Here is a 22,462-nt window from a genome sequence, read left to right as displayed (position 1 = left end):
TTCCTTTCAGAAATAGAAGGAACCATTCATCTGTCTAATGTCAATACCTTTGCCTTCTCAAACTTCTGATTCCATACATATGGAATGGGGTCCCAAAATATGTATTTTTTAGCAAGCATCCCATCGGCTTCTGAAAACTAGAAACTTTCAGAAACTATCCAGAAATGAACTGGATATTTTGCCAGACCTTTTCTTTCAGCCACTGTTCAACTGAGGAAAAAATCTCCTTTCTGTCAACTAAATGTTTAAATCAGTTAAATAAGCTGGGTCAATAATTTGGAAGCTGAATAAGCATTGCTTAATTTGTCTTTATGGAAGAATATGGACTTTATTTCTAAATGTTGTAGCTCCCTCTTGAGATAAACAGATAGCAAATAGTTAAACATATGTTTTTATATTTGACCATCATAAAATATCAGTGTCTTAAAGTGAGCAAACAAGTTAATATCTTTACAGCAATTATTTGCACAGCTGCAGTTAAATTGGTAAGTCACCATATGAGCCTCAGCACTTAGAAAAACAGTGTACAAAACCCTGGTGTTTCTGAAGGATGAGTGACACTGATAATCTAAACCAGTTCAGAAATTCTAATCATTGCCCACAGGTAGTAGAAGACAAAGCCAATTATTCCAGTGTTAAAAATACTATTCATTTCTATACTGCTATTAATGCCTTCTTTAAAGTAACTGTTAATTTATTGCTTTTAACTAGCTTTTGATAATAAACAGGTACTTTCTGATGTTTAATTTCAACATTATAACAATAAGTAAAATTTTCCTTAATGTTGACAACAGATAGCAAACACATACCTAGGTTCTTAATTAGAGCATAGATTTTCTACTACTAAATACAAAATAGATAGTAACTCATTAGAGGAAATGAATTAGCACTGTGTATTAGACTTTTGTTTCCACAAGTATATACTAAAGTAATAGATTTTGCCCTCATTCTACCTGTTTAACTAAGAAAGATGTTTACACATCTCAAATATTTTTAAATTGCATACTTTTTCTATTAATATTATAGTGGGCTCATAAAATTGAATTCTTGTCATCTCACCTCTAATCCCTTAATTAAACAATACATTGAATGAATCTGTCAATTATTCATCACGTAGGTGAACATAATTCAGCATTTTCACATTAGCTATTTTACTTATTCCAGAGGCAACTGCAGAATATTAGAAAGATTAAAAAGAGGGAATAAGCAGCTAAGTTGATTACTTATAATATTATAATTCTAAATTCAAATTTGAATTTTCTGTGCTATTTCCATGTCTTAAAAAATTGATATTTTGTTGGTTAGGAAATCAACAGATGCACATTATATATTATGTTAGAGTTATCTTTATTGAAAAGCAGTTTATTAATACATTCCAACTAGAGAAGAAATGCCTATCTTGGTTCATTTTTAAGGTCTTATTTATATTGTTATTCTCTCATGGATAAACTGAAATGGCTGCATTTGTATTTGTGATTACCCTGGTATTTGTTGCTTCATTGTATTTTTTTCCCTGCTTTTGTTTTCTTTTCTTTTTTTTTCCTGTAGCTTTTTGATTTGGTATATAGAGAAGAGACCCTGCTCAATGTCATAAAAAGTGTCACACGGAACGGCCGGTCCATTATTCTAACTGCAGTTCTTGCCCTCATCCTTGTCTACCTGTTTTCCATTATTGGGTTCCTTTTTCTGAAGGATGACTTCACTATGGAGGTGGATAGGCTGAAAAACAGAACTCCCGTCACAGGTAATGCAGTTAATATCCTTACAGAACTCGCAGGTTTGATCCCTGGGTTGCAATGATCCCTAGAGAAAGAAATGACAACCAACTCCAGCACTCTTGCCTAGGAAACCCCATGGACAGAGGATCCTGGTGGGCTGCAATCCATGGGATGGCAAAGAGTTGGACATAGTGACTGAACACGCACAGCTTGTACATAGCTTGTTAAGAGGATCACAGATAAACACTAATGGAGGCAATGTTTTCTTTCATTGCTTTGAAAACATTTTCTTATTCACTAAGAGCTCATGAGTGTGAAATACCCATAGGCTGTATGTTAGCTGACAGTGTATACTATGTAGGAAAATCTTTGTACAAGAAGCATCACATAAGCTCAGTCTCAGAACAGAAGTTTCAACAGTTGTTGACTGTACTCCAGGAGACAGTTGACAATTTCAATTCAGGGTAACTGCTTTGAGATTCTTTTCCTTCTTTCCTCCTCTTTTTCCCATTGTGGGCTATCTCTCCCAAGAATATCCAGCATCATTCACAACCATTATTTCATACATTTTTCTTACAGTACATTATATTATACTTGAATAATTGGAAAGTATAAATGCTCAAAGTATTGTCATTAATACTGTCAGAATTAAGACTGTCCATGAGTCTGTGGCTGTCAGAATTTCTGTGTGATATTTATTTTTGTTGTCTGACTGGTTAGCCATGCCCCATTTATACTCACTGTGATTCTTGAGATGTGAGGGGTGATTCTTTCTGTCTTACTTTGGATTTTTTATTTATTATTTTCCCTGATGATTTCTTTTTTCCCTTTTGCCTACATTTGTTGTTTTGGTTAAATTTCATTCTTACTCTCGTTTCACTCTCCTGTTTTGCTAGATGGACGTCATAGTTACTGCACTTTGCTAACAGTTTCTCTGGGTGATTCCACTGCCTGTGGATTGCAGGGAAGGGAAGCCATAAAATAACACTCTCTTTCTTCAAACCATCAAATTTAAAAGCAGGATTGAATTAGTGGTGCTTTTAAAATATGGGGTAATTAAGTGGCATTTAAATCTATTAGAGTCTAAGTGATCAAAGCGTAGAATAGAAACATCATATACATAAGTTGAAAGTTATTAAACTTGAGACTGAATTTCAGACCTAGGTAGTAGTCTTTGTTCACAGCCACATTGTACATTTTCTGCTATGACCTTTCTTGTTCTTCCTTAAATGTTTCTTTATCCAGAGATTTACAGGTATAAATATTTATAGGAAAACCTCATCTGTACAAATACACCCAAAACTCCACTTGTACTAAACTGTGAATTCCTATTCTCAAAAATCTTTGTCTTAAGTATTTACTAGGCTTAATCATATTGATTTATTCAATACAGAGTAAGTCTGACCCTTGAGTGAAGTTGTTCAGTTGTGTCCGACTCTTTGTGACCCCGTGGACTGTAGCCCAGCAGGCTCCTCTGTCCATGGGATTCTCCAGGCAAGAATACTAGAGTGGGTAGCCATTTCCTTCTCCAGGGGATCTTCCCAACCGAGGGATCGAACCCAGGTCTCCCGCTTTGCAGGCAGATGCTTTAACCTCTGAGCCACCAGGGAAGTCCAGGAAGCCTGACCCTTGGGCATCATAATTTCTGGATTCAAATGTATATAGTCATTATTGTTTTATGAATCTTGTAGTAAATAATTTTAATTGTGTTGTTTTAAAAGTAGGTTAGTGTCATTATATTATGGATATATTTTCCTTAGAAATATTATATTTTAAAGTCTTTTATGTCTTTTTTTTACAAAATAAGTAGCACTGAAACTAAAATGTCAAGATCATCACTAAAAATAATTATACGTTTATATGAAAACTGTTAGATAAAGCATTTGTAAATGCTATACAAATCTAGCACTGAAAACCAGCTAACTAAGTTAAACTTTTGATTCTTCAAAGACTGAGAGCTTTTTGTTTCATAGAGAGTGTGTGTATGTGATACCATTTCTTTGGAAAATCACTCATATTTACGTTGTTCATTGTTCAGTCACTCTGTCATGTCCAACTCTTTGCGACCCCATGGACTGCAGCACACCAGGCTTCCCTGTCCTTCACTAACTCCCAAAGTTTGCTCAAAATCATGTCCATTGAGTTGGTGATGACATCCAACCATCTTATCCTCTGTCTCCCCCTTCTCCTGCCCGTAATCTTTCCCAGCACCAGGGTCTTTTCCAATGAGTCAGTTCTTCACATCAGGTGGCCGAAATAATGGGGCTTTGGCTTAATTTCTAATTCTGTATATTATGGCTGTTGATACATAGCATAAAGTTTATCTTTCAGTTATTAAACACTATTTTCTCCCAGAGTTGAGTGAAATTGTCAAAGATACACATCTGGAGAGCAAGTGAAATTGGGAGTATATAAATACACAACCCTTCAGGGAATGTGAAGAGTCAGGGAGCAAAGAGGAGGTTGAGATTCTAGAGTGAATGACAGGAGCATCACAGGCACGTGGGAGAACAGGGGACCGATAATTTGCCAATGGCCTTGGGAATTCAGCACAATGCAGATCCCACCTTTGGCACCAGTAGAATCTGACTCTCTAGGTGCAGGAGGCTCCATCTGACAGTGTTCAGGGGAATCCACATGTTAGGTGAGCCCAAGGAGTTGGAGAGAAAGTGGTGTTGCCAGGTGGAGGGTCCGGAGTCTCCCCTGCTATCCCTCTTCCCTCTCCTCAGCGCTGGCCTCCTATCTCTCAACCTCCTTTCCTTTTCCCAGAAAACTGTAGAAACTTCCCAGATGGCTTCAGATGGCATCCTCTCTTCTGCTCGTCCATGTCATTCATTGCAACCATGGCTCTGGTTCTGTGTCTTATGCATTCAGAACCTTGCTGGATCCTGGGCTGGCTGTGGAATGCTTTGTTTAAAATCCTTAGCCTGGAAGCTCTGCCTCGTCTGTGCCTTTGCGGTGCCCCTTTTCATAACAGCTTGTTCCCGGAACTGCAACCTTTGCTCTCTACCTATGTAAATCCTATCTCCTCGAGATGGATCTTTTTCTGAAAAGCTTTGTATTTTCCTTTTTAGAATTCCCTTCTCCCTCTCCTGATGTACTCCTTCACTTCACCTGTACTTCACTTCCTTTATTCAGCTATAACTATGTCTGTATGTCTCTGTGTTCCCTAATGTGGGTTCTTCAAGGCCCCAACTCTGAGCCCTCAGAGCCTAGCACAAAGTGAGTAAATATTTACTAATTTAAGGGAATGGCTATAAGGGACACTCAGGAACCTCACCTCTCTTTCTCTGACCACCTGACTCACACTACACCAGTGATATACCTGCCAAGCTGCCCCAGTCAGGGTGCGGGGAGAGACAGAGGTGAAATCGGCGACCTCCTTCCTCATAGACCCCAGCTCTCTCATCTCCAGGGCTTGTGTCAGCAGCAGACCCAGGCCTAGTCCCTCTCCTCATCACATGACCGAACTCCAGCCACCATTCTCCATTTCCACCCTCTCCTCATTAAACAACCAGGCTAACCTTGTGGGGGTGCTGCCCTGAAATGCACTTGATTATTTTTTCAGTGTATGAAAATGAACGGATGGAAGAGGAAATGGCAGCCCACTCCAGCATTCTTGCCTGGGAAATCCCCTGGACAGAGGAGCCTGGCAGGCTACAGTCCATGGGGTCACAAAGAGTTAGATACAACTTAATGGTTAAACAACCAAGAAGACAATAAACAAAATGTGCTTAAAGGGGAAAAAAAAAAAAAAGTGAACCAAATCCTCTCCCTGTATCTTCTGGACTTTCCTTGATGGCTTCATCAAGGAAAATAAATGGGTTTGAGAGGAATGAACCTCTTCACTTTGTTACTAACAGCAAACTATGTGAAACTTTTTTATGTGGAGAAGAAGGTTGCTATTTTCTGTTACATCTGGGCCAGGGAGGTAGGTGGTAAGCCAGCAAGCAGATGGATCCTTGGGGACTAAGGACAAAAACGAAGATCCGGAAAGGGATCTGGCAGATGATTCTCACTTCCTTGAGATACTTTATGCCCTGTGCCCAGGAGCCCACATTTTACAGTTGGAGCTGCCACCTCCAGCCATGGGCATCAGTGGCTGAGAGCTCATGGGGGTGCCAATGACCCTGGGGGACCGTGTTGCTGGCATTTCCAAGTCACAGCCCTGAATGCATTTGGCCGTGGGAAACTTGTTATACAGGGTGGTTAGCGCCTACAGAATTATTAATACTTTATCTCAGCCACTTTAAAAAGACAGAAAAGGCTTTTAGTGGGTTGGTCCAAGAACCTATTCTCTATTTATAAAATTGCTTCAGTAGGCAAAACTGTATTCAGAGTTCCACACTAACTTAACCAAAACCTTTAGGAAGGCAGCTAATTTGGAGTAATAGTGCCTTTTATGTGTGTGCCTTTGTAATTTATGCTCACTTCTTGTCACTTGTATATTCACCTCTTTACCCTGTCTCTGCTATATGTTCTCAGGTAGCAATGCAGTTCCTACGATGACTTTAACTTCAATCCTGAGTACGTGCGAAAAGGACAACTGCTCACCTACAATACCAGCTTCAAATACAGGTTTGTAAAAGGGGCTCCAGGACAGCACGAACTCAATGATTCTGAAGTTATGTTTAGTTGATTAAAGTTATTACAGCTTGAGGCTTCCCTGATGGCTCATTCGATAAAGAATCCACCTGCAATGCAGGAGACCAGGGTTCAACCCCAGGGTTGGGAAGATTCCCCTGAAGTTAGAAAGTTGCTCTGAAAATTTCATGGTGAGTTGAAATAGAATGGAGGGTAAAAGAACCTAAAAGTTTCAAACTAGAGAAAGGATTCTCATATCCAACATTTTGTATTCTCACCCTGTTCTTTATATAATTTCTAATCATGAGAATTTTTCAGATTTACTCTGTGGTACATACTGCTAAAAATGCTGTTACTATATTGCAAAACCATACTGCACTAAGCAAGACCCTTTCCACTGTTTAGCCTTTCACTAAGAGTGTATTACCTTTAACAAAAGAATCCATCCATTAACAAAGAATGGAAAAGCATGGGTTTAGAACTCAAAAGGCTTGGTTATAATTCCTGACCTGTCGCTTTCTAGATTTAGGTCTTGTATATATTATGTAAATTTCCTAGATTTTGTTCAGATGGCTTGTCCTAAAAGAGAGGAAGGAAGGAAGGGAGGCAGGCAGGGAGATAAGGAGGTAATAGATAGATATATAGATAGATAGATAGATAAGGCTTATGATATTTTCTTGCCTGCAAGGAACAAATGTAACCATACATACAAAAAATTTTTTAAACTGTACATTGTCCTCTTAGGATGTGGCAGGAATTTGGAAACTAGGGCATATGTGAAATTTAATGAATTGTAGAAGGAATTAGTGATCTATTTCCAGAAGCAGCAGAGATTTAGGAAGTGTTTAGATATTTCAAGAGTTCTATATATAAAAAAGGAATGGATTTAATCTCTGTGATATATACAAAAGGCAAAATTGGACTCAGAGAAAGTGAGGGAAGCAAGAGTTAAACACAGCATAAGGATGGATTTCCTCCCTTCCATCCAGAAGGACATTGTTTAGTCATAACAATAGAGGATTTTTCCCCAAGTTGCTTCTTACCATATGATGTCGCACTATTGCTTGAAGCCCAACAAAAACGAACAATCCCTTCTACTGACTGAATGTTTCATTCTCTATGACCTAAAGGGCGAGTTAAACACATTCATATGTTCCATTGTGCTTTGAAGGTGGCTCAGTCGTAAAGAATCCGCCTGCCAGTGCAGGAGATACAGGAGATGCAGGTTTGATCCCTGGGATGGGAAGATCCCCTGAAGGAGGGCAGGTCCCTGGGTTGGGAAGATCCCCTGGAGGAAAGCATGTCAACTCACTCTAGTATTTGTGCCTGGAAAATCCCATGAACACAGAAGCCTGGTGGGCTACAGTCCATAGTGTCGTAAAGAGTCAGACATGGCTGAGCAAGCACGCACGTGTATGTTCCATTCCCAAGTGCCAGCAGCTCTAGGCACTGTGAGCAGAGACCACTCGGACTTCTTTTCTCCCTGACCTCCTGGGTACCCAGTTCAGGCCTATAAACCACAAACCAGTTTGTTCTCTCTTTGTGTAGCTTTACTGTGCTCTGCAGTTGCTGAAATCCCATTACATGCCTCCTCAGGCTTGTACACCTCCAATCTCTTCATTCTTGCCTATGTATTATGGCCATGACTCGTCATGTAACACTCCAAGGCAAGAGGTTGAATGGGGTGATGATTTTCAGGATAGTGCAATTTGCAGTCACACCACACTCTTGACCCATATTTGACTGACTCTCAGTTAAAATGCTGTTCTTCAGTGGTTCAGCTATCAAGCCATAAATGCCTATTCTGTGGTCACGTAATTGGGAGTTTGGGATTTCAAGTATAAAACCATGCATTTATATTTATATATTTCTGCCAACCCATAGCCCCAGGCTGTCCCAGTTTTCCCTGTGAATAGAGGAGGGGCGTCTTGACCAGATGGTCTCTAGGTTTCAGGTCCCTTCCAGTGCTCACGTGCCATGAGCTCATGGTGTCCTAATGAATCGTGATTCTGTTAAGCAGTATATTCATTCTCTCTCGTGTCATCGTCAAGTCTGATAAGCTCTAAAACAGGGGTTAGCAAACTTGGCCCATGGGGAAATCTGAGAAAAAAACATGTCAAATGTCACTTGTTTCTGTACAGCTCTCAGGCTAAGAATGTTTGCAACTGAATTCATTGACTTTATTTATAGTCTCAAATATTGTTATGTGTCTTTAGAATGGCATATAAATAAAATAAGAGGGAAAGTTAACTCAGCAAAAAGAGAATGAGTATTTTTAACGACAGTCTTAAAGTTTCATATTTAATATGTAGCTTTTGTTAAACTTATTTGCATTAAAGTTTTTTTTTTCCTTTAAAGAAAAAGATGCATTGGAGACTATATGTAACCCACAAGGCCTAAAATATTTGTCTTGTGGCTCTTAACAGAATAAATTTTGCCAGCCTCTAGAAGATTTTCACAGAAGGTGCTAGAAATGTTACATGGAGACAATGCTAAGAACAGAGTCCTTGGCATGCAGCCACTGAAAACAAACTTTCAGATTGTTGTAGGCACGTTTTGTGCATCATTCACCCACAAAGAAATCTGTCTTAAATAAACTACCATTTAGCCCATGTTCCTCTGTCTTTAAAAAAAAATATATGACATGAGGCTACTTCTTAATGCCTCCTTGCCAAAGCCTGGATACGTAAAATCTGCCAGTATTCTCAATTTGAGGTTAGTCAGAACCCATATTGTCTTTCTTTTGATCCTGACTCCTTCCCACATTATCCTTTAAATGACATCCCTTATCTGGGGGAATCAGCATTAATCTTACTTGTCATAGTTTGCAGAGTTTATCATAATATCAAGTTCAGGTCTGTAGATGTTTCTCTTCTCTTGCCATTATCCATGATTCAAAAAAATCACAGACAGCTATTTCAAAGATGTAGACCTAGTTTAAGTAGCTGGCTAAATTTAAATCGCTCTTGGGATCTTTCGGCTACCTTGAACATCAATTTATTGTCTTAAGTACTTGTTACTTCTTCAATTCAACGTTCTTTCTCCTTGACCGAATACGAAAACAAGTATGTTAAAAAATTTACTTTCTTGTTAGCAAAAGTATTTTAACAACATGATCTCAAGTAGAGTGGCCAGGCAAGAAAGAATACTGGCTTGGGTTGCCATTTCCTCTTCTAGAGGATCTTCCTGACCCAGGGATCGAACCCACTTCTGCTGCATCTTCTGCACTGGCAGATGGATTGTTTACCACTGTACATTGGCACAGGGGGCTGGAAAATTCTTTGCTGTGGGGACTGTCTTGCGCATTGCAGGATACTTAGTAGCATCTCTGGTCCCTACCCTCTAAATGCCAGTAGTATTCCTGCCTTGTTACTGTTGCTATTCAGTTGCCAAGTCGTGTCCAGCTCTTTGTGACCTCATGGACTGCAGCAGGCCACATCTCTCTATCCCTCACCATTTCTCAGAGTTTGCCCAAGTTCATGTCCATAGAATGTGATGCCATCCAACCATCTCATCCTCTGTTGCCCTCTTCTCCTTCTGCCTTCAATCTTTCCCAGCATCAGGGTCTTTTCCAATGATTGGGCTGTTTGCATCAGATAGCCTAATTATTAGAACTTCAGTTTCAGTATCAGTCCTTCCAGTGAGTATTCAAGGTTAATTCCCTTTATGAAAAGGAAAAAAAAAATTTTTTTTTCCTTTTTTAAAAAACAAATATACTGAAACAGTGGTTTGATTTTAAGAGGAAAATATTGGTTTGTCAGTAAACCAACAAAGAAACTGGTGTTCCTCCTGCCAGAGTTTATAAGGGAGGCTGACCCAGCACAGCAGCTGAGCATCAGTGGTGCTTGTCCACCACTCAGCATCCAGAAGCTCTAAGGTGCAGTGTGAGAGCCGTGGGAGCCCACTTGCCAAGAATGAGGTCCTCCAGGTCATACATGGGCGCACACATCCCAGGATGTGGCTGTCCAGCTCTGTGCAAGTCTGCGAATTTCAGGCTTTTGTCAGTTCCCCAGGCCTTGTTGTAGATGCTCAGCCAGGTATTCTGGTGTCATTGTTTCACATATTCTCACTAAATGTGATATTTTGACCTTAACATTTAACACAATGAAGTGTTTTTGTAAATTAGAAATTAAGCCAAATCAGTACAGATCCTCTGTGATGACAGTGATATATTAATAATTATGAAAACCTTGTGTATTCATTCATTTATCCATACAACAACATTTGTTGAGTCTCTATTATGGGCCAGCCATTGAATAAAAGATAATCCTGGACATTATGGAATTTATAAAATAGTGAGGGAAGCAAAGTTGCAAAATATGGAACTATGTATGGTGCTATGATAGGTAATCACAAGAGAGCCTGGCTGTTGACAATCAGAGAAGCCCTTCTGAGGAGGGATTATTTACACTGAGATTTGGAGGATAAAGGGGGCCAGTCAGGCCAAGAGGAAGAAAAAGCCATCTAGACTCAGGGAACTGCATAAATGAAGGCCTTGAGGCATGTTCAAGGATAGAAAAATGCTACTAACTATCCTCATATTATAGGTAGAAACACTGAAGGACAGAGCCATTCAGTAAGATCACAGCTAGTAAATCAATTTAGATCTCTGATTCAAGGCCTATGTTCCAGCCTTCTAAATTTTATCACCTCCTAATTAAAGGATTAATCTCTACAAATTATTTATTTCCTAGCCAAAATTTAGAGATTGTTATAATTCTGCCTACCATATTGCCTTTCCCCTAAGAGTGCTTAGATTTTCTTTATGCATATTGTCTTCTGAGGCAATTTCTTAAAAAATAAATCTTCTCTCTTATGTGTTTATCAACTGGAGTTAATGCTCTCACCTGTCCCCCTGGCCTGAGGATGCTTGGCAATGTCTGGAGACATTTCTGGTGGCCATGACTCTGGGAAGAGTCCTACTGGCATTTAGAGGGTAGGGACCAGAGATGCTACTAAGTATCCTGCAATGCGCAAGACAGTCCCCACAGCAAAGAATTTTCCAGCCCCCTGTGCCAATGTACAGTGGTAAACAATCCATCTGCCAGTGCAGAAGATGCAGCAGAAGTGGGTTCGATCCCTGGGTCAGGAAGATCCTCTAGAAGAGGAAATGGCAACCCAATCCAGTATTCTTTCTTGCCTGGAAAATTCCATGGACAGAGGAGCCTGGTAGCTCCAATCCATGTGGTCGCAAAGAGTTGGGCACAACTGAACACAGCACAAATGTCAATAGTATTAAGACTGAGAAACCCTGTTCTGTCATAAATCCTGTTTGGATACTGGTTTATATTATAGCTCTGAATGCACATGAATAAAAGATTTCCCACAATACCACTATAACCCGTCACTTTTACCTACTACATTATACAGAGAACAGAACTTCCTGTTTCCCTATGGACAGATGGGGACAGTTCTTCCAGGCATAGCACCCCAGGGGCAGAGTCTCCATTTTTTTAGGCTGGACCTGAGCTAGAAGTTGTAGGGAAAGCAGGGTATGATTTTGCAAGGGAAGCTCCCAGAGTAGGGAGGAAAGAATCCTGCAGGGATTTCAGCACTGGAGGTGTGATAGAGAGGCTGGTGGGAGATAGAGTTGGTGGCCATAGCTGTTCATCATTAGGGATCATTCCTAAATGAGTATTAAAAGCTACAGGAAAGCTTGTATTAATCTCCTTTTCCTTCTGTGCCCTTTTTACATTTGACATGGTAAGTGATGAAATCCATTTGATTGAAAATGGATTTGATCTTGGAGCCCTGGCCACCTTGAAATTTTGGCCACATGTGTTTAACTGCAAAAGTAGAATGAAAGCTAGAACCTGGGGTTTGTTGTCCAGCATGTGTCACTTAGATTTAAAAATAACTTTGCTATGTGTTTAAGACCAGGATGAAATTTTAATTTGCAAGCCCTAGTGTGCATTTGTGAAGGTTTTGGTTTGTCACCTAGTGGACAGCAGGTCCACATTACAAAAGACCCGGACACACACAGAAGCATGATAACAAGCCTCGCGGGGAGTGGGAGGCTGAGCTGCCAGCTCCTGGGGAAGCTCCACGAACGTGGGTAGGGTCATTGTCCCAGAGGCAGCAAATCCTTGTGGCAGCTGGCAACCAACTGTGGTTGAATAAAGAAACAAAAAACCTTTTATTTGCTGCAGACCTCCCTGACTTCCTGGAAAAAAAAATATTCTCTTTAAAAAAAAAAAAAAACTGATTTTCTAAAAAAGTAAGATTTTTTTGAGGCAAGAGCTGGACATGACTGAGCATGTGCATATGCATATTATATATATAATATGCGTGTGTGGGTGTTAAAGCCTCTTCAGTAATGTCCAACTCTGTGCAACCTATGGACTGTGGCCTGCCAGTCCCCTCTGTCCATGAAATTTTCCAGGCAAGAATACTGGAGTGGGTTGCCATGCTCTCCTCCAGGGAATCCTCCTGACCTAGGAAACGACTCACATCTCCTGCAGCTCCTGCATTGCAGGCAGATTCCTTACTCCTGAGCCACCAAGGAAGCCCTATATATGACATATATTGTAATTATTTTCTAAGTTCAAATCATTTGAATAGACAGGAAAAAGAGGAAGTTAACAGATGTCCAACATCTATGGGTTATTCACATTGAATATATTCTGGTATTTTACTGTAATAAAAAAGACTGATGAATAGCAGAAACCAGTCAGTCTTTATATTGCTTTACATTTTGTCTTCCTACTGGGTGTCCAATGTTTTCATTTTTTTTTCCCTAATAGTTTTTTTAAATCAGCAATTCCATATTGAGTTGATTGTGATTAAAGTTCAAGGCCAACACACATGAAGTTCTCAATTGTACTCATAGTTTCAAATATATCTCAATGGCAATCTGTTGCTTTCCAAGAAACCATAAAAAAGAAATAATTGTTACAGCAGAAAAATGGCATTAGTAAACACTCTTATTCAAGCATGTCCAGTATTAAAAAAATTTACAGACTAACACCTCAGATCAGGGGAATTATTTCAGAGTCAATAGGATATATTTTTATTTCTTTTCTCATATGAAACATTCCTATTAGGAATTTTAAAAAATCCTTCATAATACTACTAAACTGAAAATGAGGATAATTTAACCTCATATTATTCAAGTACAGAATTTGTTGATTGTATTAAAACTATAGCTTTGCATGAGATTTGACAGCCATCTATCAATAAGATTGCTAATTATGATACCTAGAATTTATTACACCCTAAATACACGCCAAGCAGTGTTCTAAGTTACTTACATGAATATACTTAGTTCTTAAAATGTATCCACGTGAAAGTCTATTTCCATTAAGTTTTCCTTTCTGCATGTAAACAACTATGTCCTCTCACTTCCTTTAGAACCATCTCTGTTTTTCATCATTCCCCCTTTGCCATCATTAGTTCGATCATTGTTCTTATAACTGGAATCTTTTCCTTATTACCATCTAGTCTCTTTTTTCTTATAAACACTTTTGGGTCTTAATTGAATCTTCTTTAGCATTCGCTTATTCCCCTCCCCCCAAACTAGTATCCTGTTAATCTCTTCCCTTGCAGTACCAACTTTTTCTCTAAAAACAATTGATGTACACTCTCTCCTTCAATTTCTGAATCAACTCTCCTCTCTTCCACTATTTGCCATCTCCCTATTGTTTCCTGATGACCTAATTGTTAAATCCAGTGACCTTTTCTTCTTTCTCCTTGCCTTTGACCCTTGTGTAATTTTGATGTTTTTTGTTATTCTCTTCATCTTTAAATTAGTGTCTTCCTTAATTTTGAATCACAGTACATCATAGCTCTCTTGTCCTCTCTAACCTTTTAAAATGTTTTCTCATTTTCATATCCCATAAACAAAGATCCTCTTAGATTCTTCCCTTGTCTTCATCAAAACACAAGCATCCAATTCCTCCTCCCAAAGTTTCTGTTTCTGTGTTTAATGAGACCATCCTTTCCCAAGTGACCGCTGGCTGGAAGCTTCAGTCTGGTGCTTAGCATTGCCATCTCCTTCCTATCAAGTCCCCCTAGTTCCTGTTCTTTCATCCTGTTTATTCTCACAGCCATTACTCCAATTCAGACTCATAGCACTTCATGCCTGAATTATTGCAACTGCCTCCTAAGTGGTCTTCCTACATCTAGTCATTCTCTCCTCTTCAGTTCACCCACTATATCACTGCTAAGACCACTTGTCAGAAATCACTGCTTTGAATAGTTTCTCCCCTACCCCAACTTAAGATCGCCACAATCCTCCATTGCCTGCCAGCTAAAATCCAAACTCCTTAGAGCTTTCAGAGAGCTCCCAGTTTATCTCCAGCCATATCTTACACTCCTCTACATACTGCTATTCATTTTTAAGCAAATTTTTTTTTTTCTTAACTCTGGGGCTCTCTGTCCATGCCTTGTGAAATGCCAATCTCCTGCTGTCTTACTCTATTGAATAGTCACGGCAAACTCAGTATCTGCATTAATTAAAAGGGCTCCCCTCTCATTATCCTTATTATTAAAAGTTCTCACTCTGTTTTGATCTCTTTGTGCCACTCGTGTAGCTTTTATCATGTGTTAATTTGTCTGGTTATTTAAGTCCATGTTTTATCTCATACTATTTTGCCAACTAGATGGTAAATCACCTTCCTTCTGTATGAAATTCTCCAGTGCCTCCTCATAGCTTTCTGGATAAAGTTTAAACCCTTCACCTAGGTGTATGATTCTTGCAGTAATCTGGCCCCTACCTGCTTCTCTTCTTACAGCTCCCATATTCATCTGTATACCCCAAAGGCCCAGCCATTCCTGGTCTGCTATGTTTTTTGGGGGGTGGGCTGCACTAGCAGCATGTTAATCTTAGCTCTGCAATCAGGAATGGAAACCACATCCCTTCCATTGACCGTACGGAGTCTTAACCACTGAACCACTAGGGCAGTCCCAAAGCCCAGCCATCCCAATCCATGTGTCATTCCGCAAACACTCCAGATACTTTCATGCCTGTTTGCCTTTGCTCATCCCATTTTATGTGCCTGGTATGTCTTCATTCATCTTATTGACGAAGGATGCCCCTCTTTCAGTAGTCAACCCAGGTGCCACCTTCTCTAGGATGCTGTCCGTGACGCCCAGCCCATGAGATGCATATCTATCCTGCTTCCTTGGTACCCAGGCCTTGCCTTTGTTTGTATGCTGACCTGTGTTTCCTAGAGGACCATGAGTTTCCTGGGGGTTGCAACACTTTCATCTTCTCACCTATATTTCCAGTGCCTAGCCCAGGGGCTCTTGATGAAGTGAAATGAGGCAGGCTTGGCATGGGGAAAGCCAGCTGGTTATGTAGGTAAGTCTCCACCAGGTGGCATTTACTTAGGTGAGTTCACCATGACTCAGGGCCTGGCTCTCAGCCTGAATGCCTGGGAGCTTGGCTCAACAAATCGTGAATAGATCCATCTCATAAAGGTAGAAACTTATTATCCACACTCACAGAGCCTGCTATGTGAAATCAGCATGCTTATGCACTAGTTATGAAGTGAGTGGACTGGGCTTTTGCTGGCATTGACCCTGACCTGGGCACTCTGCCTTTGTTTGCATGTCACACAGGAAGCCAGTTCTCCTCATGTGTTGGCGGCCAATCTATTTTACTTCACAATGGCTAATCACGTGAGTTGCGTGTGGATTGTACTGGCTCACCTCCCAAAGAACAAATAACCTCACTTCTCAATTATTGGGGAGAAATGGGCGCACTTTCCTGTAGCTTCTGTGAACTGATTAACCCACATGTAATAAGTCTTTAGTAAACACTGGTGTCGTATGATCAGGCAGTTGCTGATTAGATAAATAAATGCCACTAGATAGAAAATTATTTGAAAGTCTAACCGTGGCAAAGTAGCATAAGACATACTACACAAGATGGCACTGCTGGAAAACCATATTTCTCTTCAAAATTTCCTTTACCTCTTTTACATGTTTCTAACTGTTTTCTTCACATGCCTCTTGCCATCACCACCACCAGGCACTGGGACCTAGCCAAGCACTTTGCACACTGAGCTTTCTCTCTGTCTTCTCTGCCTTGCTTGTCTCTTCTGCTGCTCTGACAGCTGCCACCACAAGCTTCCCCTCCTCCACATCTAGTCTGTCTCCAAAAGCAGTTTCATTTCTTCTACTTTCTAAGTCAGAATATGCCTTGATGCTCACCTCTGAGGTTCACGGTCCAGCGCAGGCTCTGCCAGTATCTTCAATGCCGCATTTAGTGCTTGCCCACCTCTGACTTCCGCCCTTCTCTCAAGGTGTATGTTCTGCTTTTTTTATTTTTATTTTTTGCTGTTCAAAGCAAATTTATTTATTGTTCCTAATCAACACTATTAATAAATCCGGGATTCTGTATGTTATGGATTTTTCTTAACCACTAGATAGGTCAGAATTAGAATAAATGGTGAGCAGTGGGGTATGAAAACATTTGATTTTTCAAGGGAGTCATATTTTTCCATCAGTTCCACTTCAGAATATTTTACTATGTATTTTTCCCCTCATCTTTCTGATTTTGAATTTCACTATGTAACTGATTTAAAAAAACAAACGAACTGGTATTCCACTATGGAGAACAGTATGGAGGTTCCTTAAAAAACTAGGAATAAAACTATCATATGACCCAGCAATCCTGCTACTGGGCATATACCCTGAGGTGTATGTTTTAGAAAGAAACAACTCTGAGTAAAGGGAAAATACCAGATCCGCCATCCATGTGATGTTAAAGTCAGCTTACAAGAAGAAAGCCAGCCTTTCATAACAAAGTACCAAAGAAACTATAATGGATCATGTACACAAAATTAGAAGGATTCTTTTCCCTTTGGTAGTGGTGATTTTTACACTCACACCATAACATGCAGACTGGCTACATAATTCCAAAATTCAGCACCATTATGGTTTTTTAATCTAACAAGAAAAATACATTTCTTCTCACTTCTCAATTTAAGACATCTTGATTCTAATTCCCAACTTGTGTGAACTTTTTATTATTTTAAGTGACTGAGAGATTACTACCAATTTTAGTAATTTTATCTTTAAAAAAATAAAACTAGGAATTTTTCTGTCACATAGTAATTTTTTTCCTCTCTCTATTTGTCCCTAAATATTTTCACATCTGGAGGAGGACTTGGCAACCCACTCCCATATTCATACCTGAAGAGTCCCATGGACAGAGGAGCCTGGCGGGCTATGGTCTCCATAGAGTCACAAAGAGTCAGACACGTCTGAAGTGACTTAGCATGCACATGTTCACATAAACACATTCACATAAAGTAAATTATTCACATGAAACAAATTGTTCACATCAATGCATTGTAGCACTGTGCTAGCCATTCAGAAAGTGTAGTCACTTACCAAAGAAATGAAATAATATCTGCCCTCAACTTGCAAGCACTTACTATGGGTATGCCAATCTCTGTGCCAAGTCTTTTACATACCTTAAATAAAATCCTTAAACAACCCTCCAAAGAGTTTAATCCTTAAACGATTTCCCCATTTTACAGATGAGTACACTGAGGTTAATAACTTGCCCAAGTCCCAGTTCTGGAACAGAGTAGAGTTTGAAGCTGGGCTCGCCTAGCTTTCTTTTACACATTCTTTCCCCTGGGTGAGTTGATTGTTTTCAGAAGGTTTTATGGAAGTCCCCCCACACCACGACAATGCCCAATGAACAGTAACTTTCTTATATTTCATCCTTTTCATTCTGTCATTTTCCACGGATGGAAGAAAAAGTGATTTGGGGATATTACACATGTGGCTTTATCAGTCTATGTCAGTCTTGGGATGCCATATAGAATGTGTATTATTAATATATGACTTCAAGAAAGTGTGTCCTGGCACAGTTATGAAGAAATAGATCTTTAGATGTCAAAAAGAGTGTTCAAAGACGTGAGTTTGCTGTACAGTTTGACTTTGTGTTTTTATAGCTGATGAGGAATATGAAGATGGGATTGAAAGGACATGTGACACTCTTCTAATGTGCATTGTGACCGTCCTGAACCAGGGCCTCAGGAATGGTGGAGGCGTGGGCGACGTGCTGAGAAGACCATCAAAAGATGTAAGCTGGAGAAAAATAGTTTTTCACGGAGCACATGATCTTTTTGTTAGCCTTTCTTAACAGCATTTACAACCCAGTTTTTGTTTATAGGGTACTCCATTTTATGTTGTTTGCTATAAAAATATAATGGTAGCTCTTGAAAGCAACCCATTGTATAATAGAATTCCATAGAAATAGCAAATGTCCTAAAAATCTATATATGTTAGTAGGTCATGACATCTTACCAACTTTGAACTGTATATTGTATGACAGCAACAAAATCATGACTTCTGACTTTATGGAGGAGTTTGATTGTTACATAAATAACAGAAACCAGGCTGTCTCTTGTCTCTCAGTTTTTGCAAGCATGGAGATTTACTCTTTGCCTCTGAATAGGGACAACCTCCATTATTTGTCCACAAGGAATATCCAATCTGAATGGATTCTAACAGGATTTCATATATTAAAACGGCAAGGCTGAAAAACTTCTCGTTGGTGGCAGCATCTCAAGTCCCCCACTGGGAGCTTGAACAAGTTCAATCCTCTAACTGGCCAGCCACATCACGTTGTCCATCCATCTCATGTTTCTTCATCTATTAAACACCTAGATTATCTGATCTCTAATGTATATTTTAATAACATTTATCAAGTAGAAATATGCTTGAGTTGAATGTACTTGACCCTATAAGGCCAAGAGCAAAATCTCCTTCAGAAATGGACAGACCGTTAGATGATACTCAAATTTCCAGTCTCTTTGACCTTTGGAAATGGCATTTGTTTACCTTCTGGGTAGCTCCTGGGATAGGAGCCTACTGCACCAAAATGCATGTAGCATAATTACATGTAAAGTGATTTTTAATACATGATAAATCCTTCCTTTGGAGAAGAAGAGTAAAAGTGCATGGAAGGAGTCTAGGGACAGACTGGAAAGTTTTCCTCACAAAACTTATAAAGTAAATGAAGATAAAAAGTGGGTCTTATTTTTTTCTAACTTGGAATACTATTTATAGTCATTGAGCAAACAGTTATTGAATATATACTTTCTGCTAGACAATATGCTAAATCAACATGCATTGAAAATGTGAGTTTGTATACATACATGATAGAAGGTTTTTTTTAATGTTTTTAAAATGTTTGATTTCAGGAGCCCTTGTTTGCTGCTCGTGTGGTTTATGACCTTCTTTTTTATTTCATTGTCATCATTATCGTTCTGAACTTGATTTTTGGGGTTATCATTGATACTTTTGCTGATCTCAGAAGTGAAAAACAGAAAAAAGAAGAAATTCTAAAGACCACCTGCTTCATCTGTGGTAAGTGTTCTCAAGATACTAAAATAAGATTGAAAGAAACTGCCCAGTAGAAAGGAGGGGATGGAAGGATTTTTTGTTTGTCATGCCTTGGGAAAAATTATTTCAAAATGAAAGCTGGACAAAATTCAGATTATGTAACTGAGCATTGGACCGGGATACTCTGCTTCCAGAAATAGAAGAATCACACCCCAAAGCTCTCTTGTCATTATTTCTGCCATTTGTATGATTCTCTAACTATAGCATGTGTTGCAAAATGCCAGAAGGTTCCACCAACTGGCAAACAGATTTTTCATCACAATAACATATTGATTAAACAATAGAATGATTTTTATTTTATTCTGTTAGATTATGAATCCACAGATGAGTTTTCCAGCAGCTTGAACTTCTTACTCCCTGGCAGCACTTTGTCTTCGATTCTGAGTTGTGCTTTCTCCCAGTTTCTGTCTCTCTCTCCCCATCTCTCACACCCTGTGCTTTTCCTCTTCCTCTCTCAGACCCACCCAACCTTGCTTTCATCCTCATTATGTCCTTTGGCTGTACCCTCTGCTTCATAGACCTCAGCCCTTTCTGGTTTTAGTTGTCTCTATAGCTGGCTTAGTCACCCTAGGATCCTTTCCCCTCCTTTTCTTTTATAGAAGCTATAACATGGATGTAGTTTTGCTTTCTTTCTTTTTTTCTTTTTTTTTTTGGCCTGCTGCACCATGTGACATGCGGAATATTATTCCCCAACCAATGGTTGGATCCAAGCCCCCTGAAGTGGAAACACAGTCTTAACCACTGGACTGCCAGAGAAGTCCCCCTTTCCCCTCCTTGAATAACCACCAACTCCTGGTGATACTCAACATCTATTTTTCCATATTGAGCTGAAGTCACAAAATAAGTATAAGGGCTTCAACATTCATTATATAGTAGATAACCTTTATTCTATGTAACTTAAACTGCACCCTCAATAATCCCTTTCCTTCCTCAATTCACCTTCTGTCACCTGTCTCTTTTCCCTGAATGGCTCATCCAAGCGTTCCCAACATCACTCCAACAGGTGGAAGTGTGCCAGATGTTAACCTGTAATAATGAGCTGTCTTCCAAGGAAACAAGCACAAATTCAACATGCCCGTCTCCAGGGTATCCACAATCTATTGTGAAATACAGAAAAGAAAAAAAAAAAACCATTGCTGTCTAATGCATTAAGGGAAATGATAGATAAGTTTAAAGGTTGTTAACATTTCATTGGTCTTTAGTAGAGGGCAGATGAGAAAGTTAGGAAAAGTTTCCTGGAAGAGATGGTGATGGAGCTGATGGTAAAAGATGGAAAGGAGAGAGCCATATGAAAGTGGGTAGAAGCAGAGTGGCTAGCATAAGGAAAGGCGTGGAGAGGAGAACAGATGAAAAGAATCTTCATTTCCTATAAACAGATGAAAAGAATCTTCATTTTATAGTTTGGTGTTGCTAAAGTGAAAGTTTCAGAGCAGGGTATGCCAGCAAAAGAGACTGCCCAGGCTATGCGTGACCTCTTATATTAAAAAGTTTGGACTTTATCCTTATGCTTTTATTATAGGTGGTGAAGATGGTGAATCATTATAGAATTTTAAGTAGAAGATACAGGGTGTAATTATTATTTTCAATCACTGGGCAGCTATGGGAAGTTGTTCATTGGGAAACAATTGGGAGGCAGAGGAACCAGGTAGAAGTTTATTGCCATTGTCCATAAGAGGTAAAGAAACCTTGATTCAGGATAGGTACCGATGGCAGTATTCAGGGTAATGGACAGAGTAAATATTGGAGAGGTAGACTCTGCCTGCCAGTGCAGGAGATGCAAGAGATGCAAGTTCAGTCCTTGGGTTGGAATATGCCCTGGAGGAGGAAATGACAACCCACTCCAGTATTCTTCCTGGAAAATCCCATGGACAGAGGAGCCTGGTGGGCTACAGTCCATGGGGTCACAAAGAGTAGAACATGATTGAGCGTGCATAAGCACACACAGAATCCTTAAATCTCAGTGGTTTGTAATGGATATGAAAAAATGTGAGTGCCTGGGTAGATGGTAGTACCAAAAGTTGAGTCTGAGAATGGAAGAAGAAAAACAATTTTAGGTAGGCATAGGCTGAATTTGGCTTTGAAAGTACTGAAAATGAGGTGTGTACTAAGTTGGACCATAAAGAAGGCTGAGTGCTGAAGAAATGATTCTTTCAAACTGTGGTGTTGGAGAAGGCTCTTGAGAGTCCCTTGGACTGCAAGGAGATTAAACCAGTCAATCCTAAAGGAAATCAACCCTGAATATCCATTGGAAGGACTGATGCTGAAGCTCTAATACTTTGGCCACCTGATGGGAAGAGCCGATGGTCTTTTCATTGGAAAAGACCCTGATGCTGGGAAAGATTGCAGGCAGGAGGAGAAGGGGACGACAGAGGATGAGATGGTTGGATGACGTCACTGACTCAAGGGACATGAGTTTGAGCAGGCCCCGGGAGATGGTGAAGGACAAGGAACCCTGGCATGCTGCAGTCCACGGGGTCGCAAAAAGTTGGACGTGACTGAGTGACTGAACAACAACTGAACACCCCAGTGGGATACACCCAGCACAGAGGTGAAGATATATGCCTGAGCCTCAGAGAAGGAGACAGTATTGGGGAGTCCTCAGCCTGAATGGGATAGAAAAAGCTGGAGTGTGGAGAAAGGCTTCTAAGTAAGAAGAGGAGACAATGGGATTCAAGTGGAAAACATCGGCATTGAAAAGCTGAAAGAGAAAGGGGATCACGTACACACAAGAACTATCCAGTATGAACGGTGTGAGCACAGCCAGGCACAGGTGGCATGTGAAGGTGAAAGGA

At 39.8% G+C, this 22,462-nt stretch overlaps 1 protein-coding gene across 2 annotated transcripts in view; it reads left to right on the top strand.

Moving 5' to 3' along the window:
- ITPR2 (inositol 1,4,5-trisphosphate receptor type 2) overlaps nucleotides 1–22,462 on the top strand; it is a 584,772-nt gene that overhangs the window by 485,481 nt on the left and 76,829 nt on the right. For both annotated transcript variants that reach the window (XM_005902445.3, XM_070371231.1), the window contains 4 exons: nucleotides 1,549–1,744; nucleotides 6,204–6,296; nucleotides 18,215–18,345; nucleotides 19,469–19,634. In XM_005902445.3, coding sequence (XP_005902507.2) covers nucleotides 1,549–1,744; nucleotides 6,204–6,296; nucleotides 18,215–18,345; nucleotides 19,469–19,634 — 586 coding nt within the window. The remainder of the gene's footprint in view (nucleotides 1–1,548; nucleotides 1,745–6,203; nucleotides 6,297–18,214; nucleotides 18,346–19,468; nucleotides 19,635–22,462) is intronic.

Source organism: Bos mutus, chromosome 5, assembly GCF_027580195.1.
Source record: "Bos mutus isolate GX-2022 chromosome 5, NWIPB_WYAK_1.1, whole genome shotgun sequence".
NCBI classification, from domain to species: domain Eukaryota; kingdom Metazoa; phylum Chordata; class Mammalia; order Artiodactyla; family Bovidae; genus Bos; species Bos mutus.
Note: the sequence above shows the minus strand (reverse complement) of the source record. Positions and strands in the feature narration are given on the sequence as shown.